Source organism: Eurosta solidaginis, chromosome 5 (assembly GCF_040869045.1).
Source record: "Eurosta solidaginis isolate ZX-2024a chromosome 5, ASM4086904v1, whole genome shotgun sequence".
Classification (NCBI taxonomy): Eukaryota; Metazoa; Arthropoda; class Insecta; order Diptera; family Tephritidae; genus Eurosta; species Eurosta solidaginis.
Window position 1 is genome coordinate 138330817 of NC_090323.1, and position 10702 is coordinate 138341518.

General features: G+C 34.8%; 1 protein-coding gene across 1 annotated transcript; it reads left to right on the forward strand.

Annotated features, from left to right (window-relative positions):
• The first annotated feature begins 7717 nt into the window (after nt 1-7717).
• Nucleotides 7718-8816, forward strand: LOC137251628 (arylalkylamine N-acetyltransferase-like 2). The gene has a single exon (XM_067786322.1). The coding sequence runs from the start codon at nt 7728-7730 to the stop codon at nt 8457-8459; it is 732 nt and encodes a 243-aa protein (XP_067642423.1). The 5' UTR covers nt 7718-7727; the 3' UTR covers nt 8460-8816.
• The last annotated feature ends 1886 nt before the right edge of the window (nt 8817-10702 follow it).

Below are 10702 nucleotides of genomic sequence, written 5' to 3' on the forward strand. Positions count from 1 at the left end.
AGACAATCTTTCCAGAGATTTCAGAAGCAAAAATAAAGGAAGGGATTTTTGTGGGACAGCAAATAAGGAAAATGATAACCAATAACCATTTCAAAGAACTATTGTCACCAGTGGAGGCAGCAGCGTGGGATTCTTTTGAAAAGGCCGTTACTTATTTTTTAGGCAAACACAAAAGTCCTAACTACGAGATGATAGTGAACGACTTAATCAAAAACTATGCGGAAATGGGTAGGTAAAAAAACATATTTAAGACCGTTTTCTCAGTTAACTTTAAAACCTATCTGCCCGATAAACAAAAAATTTTTATGAAAATTTTTAAATTTACATGAGAATATATAGCCCTAAATCTGAATTCATCGTCCAGTTCCGAACAAACAAGAACGAGAAAAATGTAAACAAAAAATTTGTTCTGAATTGAAAGATAAATACAGCCTAAGAAAATTATATTATTTGGCGGCCACCGTGGTGAGATGGTAGCGTGCTCCGCCTACAACACCGTATGCCCAGGCATTGCACCCCGGGCAAAGCAACATCAAAATTTTAGAAATAAGGTTTTTCAATTAGAAGAAAATTTTTCTAAGCGAGGTCGCCCCTCGGCAGTGTTTGACAAGCGCTCCGAGTGTATTTCTGCCATGAAAAGCTGTCAGTGAAAACTCATCTGGCTTGCAGATGCCGTTCGGAGTCGGCATGAAACAGGTAGGTCCCGTCCGGCCAATTCGTAGGGAAAATCAAGAGGAGCACGACGCAAATTGGAAGAGAAGCTCGACCTTAGATCTCTTCGGAGGTTATCGCGCCTTACATTTTTTTTTCATTTTTAAGAAAATTATATACTAATGTGTCATTTATTTATCTAATATACTTTCTTATTTTCTTTCAGGAGTAAATAAATATGTCTTTAAAAATTCATTTTCTACACTCCCATTTAAATTTTTTCCCGCAAAATCTTGGCGACGGAAGTGACGAGCTTGGCGAAAGGTAACACCAGCAAATGAATTTGATTGAAAGTCGGTATCAAGGATTATAGGATGTCGCTATGATGGGTGACTACTGTCGGTTTCTCATAAGAGAAACCGATCCTAATCTAAATAAGCGTCAAAACAAGGCACATAACTTTTTTAATTATAAAATAAGATCATAGAGTTAAGACAGAATCATATGTACATATGCTATTATTTGTAGGATACTTAAGTTTTACTATATGGACATATTTATTTGAATGCTTATAACTTTTGTACTAGTTCATCGATTTTGTTGAATAAAGCAAATTTTTTTTGTAATAAAACAGAGCTTAGAGAAATCGAGATCCTTCCTCGCAAAGTACACATTTTTTTATATTTTTACAAAAAAATTGAAAAAATCCGTAATGATTGTTCGTTATCTTTGAATCTGCAGGGCCGAGCAAAAAGTGTCGTATGCGCAATTTATAAAAAAATTTATTACCTTTTGAAAGCTTCAAACCGTTTTGGAATTGCTAAATTCGTTCTTGAGATATATATGATTAAGTGGACCCAATTTTATTTTTTTAGAAAAAACGGTAATTCGTAAATATCTCAAAAACGTTACCATAGAATCAAAAATAACCTTGATTTTCGGAATCAGGGGGTGATTTTACATAGGAATTTCATAATGGCGTCTCTGGTGCATTTTGGCTATAAACCTGTGTAGTTTATTTTTAAATAAATTTCCGATTGAAAATATTTTCAAAGAGCTGGGCCCATTTGCAGAACGGAAAGTTAACTTTTTAACTCACAGAGCAGAGCTCAATTTAAAACAAAAAATATATGGCGAAAACATGGTCTTAACGTTGTCGAAATTAATCCAACATTCTCAAAGAAATTCAATTCCGCATACCGGAGGCCTTTTTAAAAGTTAGACTCATTTCTGAGTATAAAATTTTTCGAACTGTATTTTCTTCTATTATTAGCTCTACTAGCATTGGGTTATTCGTATTTAATAAAAAACGCCAGACCAAACATTCAAACCAACTTAATGCTCTATCGAAATCAGCTGAGAACTTGATTTGGAAACAATATTGAAAAACTTAAAAAACAAATCTTCAAAAGAAAGGTAAGAACATGGTATTTTAAAAGTTGTGCTGGAAAAGTTTCTGAGAAAAATGCATCTTCCGTCGTACTCCAAATGCGCAAATTTTTTGTGGGTTCCCATTCTAGAAGAATACGGGAATTATAGAAAACATATTACTCATGTACTAAATATAATTCAATCTTATCCCAGTGAATAAAGAGAATATTATTGCAATTAATAAAATGTAGCTTTATCCCTTGATAAGTAAAGAGCATAAACATATAACAACAAAAATTGATAAACAAAAAGAATTAAGAGGGTGAAAACTAGATTTACCAAACTTTTGGAACAGTAATTTGTGCAGAGCAGTCTGCTATATATCTAACAAATACACGCACACGCGCTCGGCTTATCAGATAAGTATTACATCTTATTATTATTTTATATGACTAGATATGTTTGGGAGGGAAAAAATTTCTAACACAGGTGGAAACGTCAGACTAATTCGCTGATAGACTCACAAACACATTCTCTTTATAAAAAGTTAATATCAATGCATATTTAAACTAAGTAGACTGAAATGCCAAAGGGTTAACTTTCTATCACTGCCAACTCGTTATAAGCCTGTTGACATGGTCAACTTAATGCGACATTAAATTTTATCAAATAACTAAATTCATTTCCACCCTCACCTATAATTTAATTAAATTAGTTCACTTTAACGAGTCGAACAAAAAACATTGGCGTACAAGTTGGACAGAAACTTAGCTTCCTATGCGTAAATCCTGCTTACTAAAGTGTGAATAACACAAATTTAAAAAGTTTGGACATTACGAATAACTTGAGGAGCATTTACTCAATGTTAAGTTGTGGCTTGTGAGCCACCCCAAACCACCACAAAGTTGATAGGTTGACTCTCATCATGAATGAATTCATGGAAAAAATTTTACTCCACCCATAAAGTGAAGCAAATTAAATCATTTTAATGATTAACCAAGATTGAAGTAGGATTTTGTGCAAAGCAGCAGGGAGCAAGTTAAGTGCTTTTGCCACAAACCCGACCGCCACTTTTGCTTATTATTTCAACAGCTTCAGAGAAAACTTTATGTATAGCCATAAGACATAATCGTCACTCATTATGTGATTGGGGCGATGGTGGCACAAATTGAGATTTTATATATATATAAAACTATCAGGCATGGTCTGCAATTCGTTTTCGGTTGATATTTCCCAATCCTCCGTTTTAAAATCATTCGGGATATTTTGCAAATCGTACCATTTTGTGTTCTCGAACATGAGCAAATTTGTTTTTTGCTTATACTGAAATCGTTTAAATTTTCCTCATTGTGAGTTCCTACAAGAATGGCATTCACGAATGGCCAGAGAATGGAAAAAAGGTTTGTTTTTTGCTCGTGGTAAATAAACTGTCGCCATGAATTGCCTAATTGTGTCTCAAAACAATTTTTTTATGCAGTTTTAAGGGTAAAAATTAGTATTGCATAGTTAAGTCCGATATGTGCTAGATTTGAATAAATCAAGTTTTTAATTCCATTTTCTGTGGTTTCGAATTAAGAAAATACTTTGGTTTGGATTTAAAATGAGAAGGCTCGAAATTGAAACCTTAGCCAGGACAAAAACATTTGAAACTTATTGAAAGCTTAAAACCAAATTTATTTTAGTCATATATGTAGTACCAAAAAGTTCCAAGCTTAGGTATAAATTTCTAACCGGTTGCTACTAAAACCTTTCTAAATCTAATCGTAATAAACAACTAATATTTTTAATCAAAATTTGTGCGACTTTTATTCCTAAGTTCGGTGTTGGTATTCATAAGAAGTTCTGGCAGCAATTCGCTTTTGAATTAATGTTAATGGCGAAACAAGTTTTTCTGACATAAATTCGCTTTTGTAGAGAGAATTATCGTCAAGGAAATTTATTCCAACATGATTCTGACATTATTTCTCTTTTACATTTGTAATTAATTTCACTGACAGTAGTTCTTTTTCAAACGCTTCTCTTTAAATGTATCCTTAATATTTATGTGTGCGCTCTACACAGCTGCGTATAAATTGATCAGTTTCACCCGAACTTAAAGTCTGTTGCTTATTTAAACGGTAGCTTGACTCTGTGTAGCGGCCGGCCGACCGGTCGTTGTTTACGAATTATATAATTAAAATTTAAGTAACTTCCCGATAAACTACAAGCTACAAGCTTGAAATTTGGAACATAGTTCAGAACCCGATGACAATGCAATAATAAGAAAAAAAACTCCGATAGGTGGCGCATGGATAGAAGTATTTCAAAAAATGGTATTTTCGGTTCGAATTCGAGCTTTAGGCCTATAACAATAATATTTGTGATAACTATTATTTTTTTTAAATTCGTCCAAAAAATTTCATTCAAGGAGTAGCTTCTTTCGGAGGGACTGTCCTTCGTTTACTTATTTCAGGGAAGTTTCGAACCTAACCTCCTAAGGATTGGTACTGCGTTTGCCGAAAGAAATATAAATATTTAAAATGGTCACGTGCAAAGCGTAGTTTCACCGAAGGAGATATTCTGGGCTAACTCCTAATACTCGTCGTCGACGCGATTTCTTTAAATCACTTGTGGCTCTCTCGCAAGAAGCCCAGTTGTCGGTAAGAAAATTAAAATATTATGAACAAAATTATGTATGTATGTAAATATGTCTTGAGTGAAGCATCATTGCAAAGGCAATATAATCAGCAAAAAAATAACAGGTAAACAAAAAAAACATAGTGAATAAATTAAAAGAATGAGAAGCTCGCGAGATTTACGAGTATTTCGATCTCGCGAGAAGCCGAGTTCTCGATTTCTCGGGTCCAGAAATTCTCCCTTGTGTTCCAGAAAAAATCGTGAGCTCTAAAATTTATGTGCATTCCCTTATTGAACATAAAAACAAAATATTCTCCCTTGTGTTCCAGAAAAAATCGTGAGCTCTAAAATTTATGTGCATTCCCTTATTGAACATAAAAACAAAAATATTTTAACAACAATATATCGGCACTTTGGTGCTTGCGGGTGTACCCAGCCTGTAGTAGAAGTATTACATATATGCACCACCCTAATGTACATAAATCGGTACACTCTGAGTGCAAAATTTACAACGATAACATTATCATTACATTACTACGCTTGCCATTATCTTCAGGACAACCCCAACGGGAAAATATAAGCATCAAAAGCTTGTTTTTATGCAGGAAAATAAAAATGTTTCAATTCTACTACGATGTGTTAATTCTAGTCTTAAAGGTTTCAAATATACTTTTAAGGGTTTAAAAAGCAAACAGAATTGTTTTAGTTGTAATATTTTTTGGTTTCACATTTGAACAATTAAGTTTTGACTCTTAACCGAAATGTTTTAATGATAGTGTTTCTTGGTTTGAGAAAGGAAATTTTCTGGACTAAAATTTACCAAAATGTTTCAACAATTCAAAACCAGTCATATGAGCTCGTTCCTTTTTAGATAGTTTGAAGCACATAAGTACAAAAACAATATATATCACAAAAGCATTGATGGCAAGCGATGCGACAAATCGGACACCCCAATCCCTAAGGCAGGAATATGCTCCATCCCAATGTGACGAAGTGTGAACTGGCGAGCTGTTCAAACATGGAGGTGAAAATTGAGTTAGGCGCATGCAGCCACTCTTATAAAGCTCCTTGCAAAACCTATACCGCTTCGTTAAATGACGTCGGGTAACACTATTACATTCGAAAGATTTGGAAAGGGCTTCACCGAGGAAGTCTGAACTAAGCGAGACTTCATTTAAGGCAACTATATATGGGTCGATTTCTTTAACTTGGTAATGAAGCCGGTAATTATAGCAATAGATGTAAACCGCGATAGGTACAAGAAACGATATGAGTGTTCAATTGCTGGCATATGCAAATGACATTGACATTATTAGCCTTAACAAAAAAAGAGGAGCTTTCGTTGATTGAGCGCAAGACGATATAGGTAGCTATCATCAAATAAAGAATCGGCGCATTTGTTCTTCCAATTAAATTGACCATGGATACTGAATCTACATAAATCAAATGTGCATATTTAGGTTGCGTATCACATTCGCCCTGCTGGGATGATTCTCCGCTAATATATACCCCACATAACAGTGGCGGATTACGTTTTCATATTCCTGAAGGTACATGTTTTCTGATATTTTCTTGCTCTCAAAAATACCATGGATTGCGTAGCGGGTGTTGGACCTGTTTCTGATTATTCTATTGAATCAGGTTTCGATGCAACCTTTCGATGTAGAGGTGTCGAAAGACGTGTTTTGAAATCCATATCAGTAATCCGATACAAAAAATGCTGGTAGTTCCATTTAGTGTGACGTTAGCCACTTGACTTTTGCGGGGACAATGGCAATTTCACCAAAAACAAGCTACCAGATTGAAAAGTGTTACGAATTTTTCTAATTTTGATGGATTTCATATTAACGAATACGACTAAATTACTTTCATAGTTATTTTAAATGAAAAAGAAAAAACTATGAGTCCCATGCCTTGGAAATATTTTTTTTTATACGAAATATCAGCCTAGAAATGAAGGTTTTTAGTAAGTTTTTCCAGCTCCCGAAAATTGTTTTGGTGGAAGAAACATGGATCGAAGTATGCAAAGCAAGGGATATAGCCCGTACTTTTGCTCAGAACATTTTGACAAAACATACACGTTTGCCAATTGCTTGTTCAAATGAGATCTTTATAAACCGACACCGCAATTTCTTGAAAATTTGGCTACAGGTCCACATTTTTTTATTTATTGTATAATCCAAGCGTTGCGCTTTAAGAGGGAATTGTTAAACCATTTTTTAGGGAAAACATTACCCTGTAGCTCTCCAGGATAGCCACTATTTATGAGAGTGTTTTTGCCCATTGTACCATGGGTCATCTTGGGGCAGCCCCGCCTATACACATTCTGTTTCCTTTTAGCATTGACATAGATGTGCAGACTTTGGAGGTACACTTTTTCTCAACATGCCTTGAGAAATATTCACTCTAGGGGCATGATAATTGGGCCATGCGAGAACAACAGGATTTTTCGTGTATTTTTTTCTGACTAGGGGTCAAGCTGCCATAAAGATATGAGTCATTATCCAATGTATGAGTCATTATACAATATTTTTCAATAAAATTGTATGTTTTACTGTATTCTCAATCGATATGTATGCACATATGTATATCGTGCTAAAGCATATTATTATTGTCTGAGATGACAATTGCGTTTTCATCCTAAAAAAAATTCCCATCCGGAAAAACCACAATGGTTTCATATATATTCATCTATGCTTCGTGGAGTGAACATATTATATATTCTCTGCTAAACTTTCTTTCTATTCCCTTGTATACACATACATAGGTACCACAAAAATTAATTCGTTTTTGTACTTGAAGCTCGTTGTGGATCTCTGGTTTAAGTATATTAGAAAAAGGCTACAGTCCCACTGTACAAAAAAAATTGGTTTGGTATTATTAAAAACCTTTTGGGGTGCAATTGATGAAGTCCAGTTTGGTAGCAATTTTGTTAGGTGGAAGGCTTAAAGTCTGGTGGGTTGAAATGACCACTTCATGCGCCTCAATAAAAAGACGGCACTGGCATATGCAATGCATATTATGCATGCATTCAAACGGCTTCATATTAGTTCATTCACTATTATTGTATTATAACAAACCAACTGACAATGAATCGTTGTAAAAAAGTGGGTGAGCGAACGGAGATCGTAGACAAAAAATCAACAGCAGAAATGGACGATATAGAAATTTATGTAATCAAATTGGCGGATCAGAAAGAAGTTCTTAACTTTCTTAGAAAGCACTACTATCCAGAGGAGCCATTAACCATTGGAAGAGAACCAAAAACACAAGATGCAGAAGATGAAAAGTTCCAAATGTCGCAGATCTTGCATGGCACTTGCCTTATGGCAGTGCAGACAGTCGTAGCATGTAATGACAATGCCAGTGACGAGCGCATAGTTGGAGTTTTGTTATCAGGTCCAAAAAGTAATGGTGAAGCTGAGGATTTGTTCGAGGAAGCTGAGCGTCTTGGTTCCACCAAATGGGGTACAATTCTTCGAGTTTTGGCATATGCAGAACGTGAAACCAATGTGTTTAAGCGGTACAATATTTCAAAAGCATTACATATTCATTGTTTAGCTGTGGATGTAGCAGCGCGCGGATGTTCGGTTGGTTTAAGACTAATAGAGCAATTAATGAATATAGGTAGACAGCTCGAATATCTTTTAATGACGTTGGATTGTACGAGTTACTATTCAGCAAAATTGTGTGAACGTCTAGAAATGGAATGTATAAATGTCATAAAATATGACGAATATTTGGATTGCAACGGTAAACCCATCTACACACCACCAGCCCCACATGAAAGCTTGAAAACGTTCGCTACTAGATTACTATAAATAAGTACATATGTATTAGAGGTTTACGCCGATTACTTTATCGGCGGCGGCGGCGTAGACTTTGTAAAATATCGGCGGCGGCGGCGAAATCGGCGCGCCGGCTCACGCCGTCGTACTTGGTGAATAAATTTTGATTTCCACAAGTTTTTTCAATTACTCTCTGACCTTACAGAAATTTTGAAAAATGTATGGTTCTCAAATTTACATCCAGCAAATTTCTCCCAAATGCTTAGATTTAACACTTCCTGAATTTAAAGATTAAAATGAATATATTTATTGTATAATGACGTTTTTATTCAGATACATCTTGTAAGAACAGCTGTTTTATGTATACATTTTAGGACCCTAAAAATATACTTCCTGTATTCATATAAAAAATACCTATTTGAAATTTTCTTTGCAAGATTCATAGTTATTGTGAATAAAAATAATTTTGTTTACGTTGTGCGGGTTGAGCTGTGACCGTTAATTTGTAATAGTAAGGCCAGCAATAGAAAAACTCGCTCACTGGGTGTACTCGTTGCCGGAATACACAAAACTTTTTGTGCCAACTTAGATAATAGTGGCATTGCAGCAGCCTTTTCCCTCCAGAAATTTAAAACATTTTGGTTTGATGACAAACTCAACAGCAAATGGCATTCTGCTGATAAATTCATATTTTTTGAATTTGTGGAATACTTCTTTATACATCTAATATTCTTTATACTTCTAATACATCTTTATCATTATTACCTTCGGTATTTTTTGAGCCACCAATAAGGGATTTATACATTTTAATTAAAAAATTTACTTTCGTAATATTTCTGTCGTTGCAGTAGTCCGTGACAGAATCCAGTGTGCTGAAGCGCGGATCCAGCAGCGCTGCGTACACTAATATATCATTTATTGGAAATCTATAGTCTAGTTTGCTTCTTATATTATTTTAAATTTTTTGAATTAAATACAACTGTGAAAAGTTTGCATTATTCTCATCTAAATCAAAGTCGACGTTCTCAGATAATATTGTCACTATCTCCGTTCGAATAATTAATGCAAGAGAAATAGATGGATATGAATCGCCAGACAAAATGTTCACAACATCTTTGAATTTTTGTAAACAGTCCTTCAACTTGTACATAAGCTGTGCTTCAGCTTCGAGTAAAATCAAGTCAGTTTTATTACAGTTTTTCAGCAATTTATTTATTGCGGCTCTTTGAGACCCAAGACTATCAAGCATTGACAGAACGCTGTGCCATCTTGTTGCGACCGCGTTTTTTAGAGTGACATTTCTTTTGCCCATCAAACTACCATGTAAGTCATTAGGATTGTTGATGTGCTTATACGTTTCTAACGGAACATCGTCTAGTGGACCAAATCCGTCATCGTAGTCAACCCAACACAAGTCTTCGGAAGCAAGGAGTTCCTCCAAGTTGTCAATATTTGCTAAAATTTCGTTTTGTATTGTATCAGCTCGGCATCTTAAAACATCTGTTTTAAAACGAAGGGCCCTTGCAATACTTTTGCACTTCGCAATTAAGTTGCTTACTTCAGGGACGGAATTATAGCCATCTATAGTAAGCAAATTATGTAGCCCATGCCCAAGGCAGAAATGGTTGTTGATGCACCCTAAATCAATGGCTTTTTTAATGTTACTACCTTGATCAGTGACAACAAAATTGGTTCCCAGATTTAATTTGAAAAAATCTGTTACTTGTTCAACTTCTGTTAAAATGTTATTGCCAGTGTGAGACTTTGAAATGTATTTTGTTTCCAAGGTGAGATTTTCCAACAGGAAATTTTTGTCGAGATAATGAAAAGTAAATGTAATATAATTTCTTCTTCGAAAATTATCAGTCCACAAATCAAATGATAGTGCAAAATGTTCCTGGCCAGAGATTTTTTGTCGAACTGTGTTTAAAACGCATTCATAAACATCATCTAACGCTGTTGTTGAAATAGTTTTGAAATGTGCTATATCATCATCAGCTAATACAACTTTGTATTTTTTTAGGAAGTCTTTTATTCCATTATTGGAAATTGTATGGAACGGTACTAAATCTCGTGCCATCCACAATGCCAAGTCTCTTCCCAATAGCCCTTTGGAATTCGTTGAAGATTTTTTAGGACATTTTTTAAAAAAGTTTGATATGTTAGAACTACTTTCCGCGTCGAAATCACGAATATTGTGTTAATTTTTTAAGTGCCTCGTTAGATTCCCTGTAGAAACGTTTTTGCCTTATGACTGGATCTTGGAACTAAAATAT

Bases quoted from the DNA above. Each gene is read 5' to 3' on its own strand.
- LOC137251628 (XM_067786322.1), top strand. From the start codon at position 7,728: ATGAATCGTTGTAAAAAAGTGGGTGAGCGAACGGAGATCGTAGACAAA.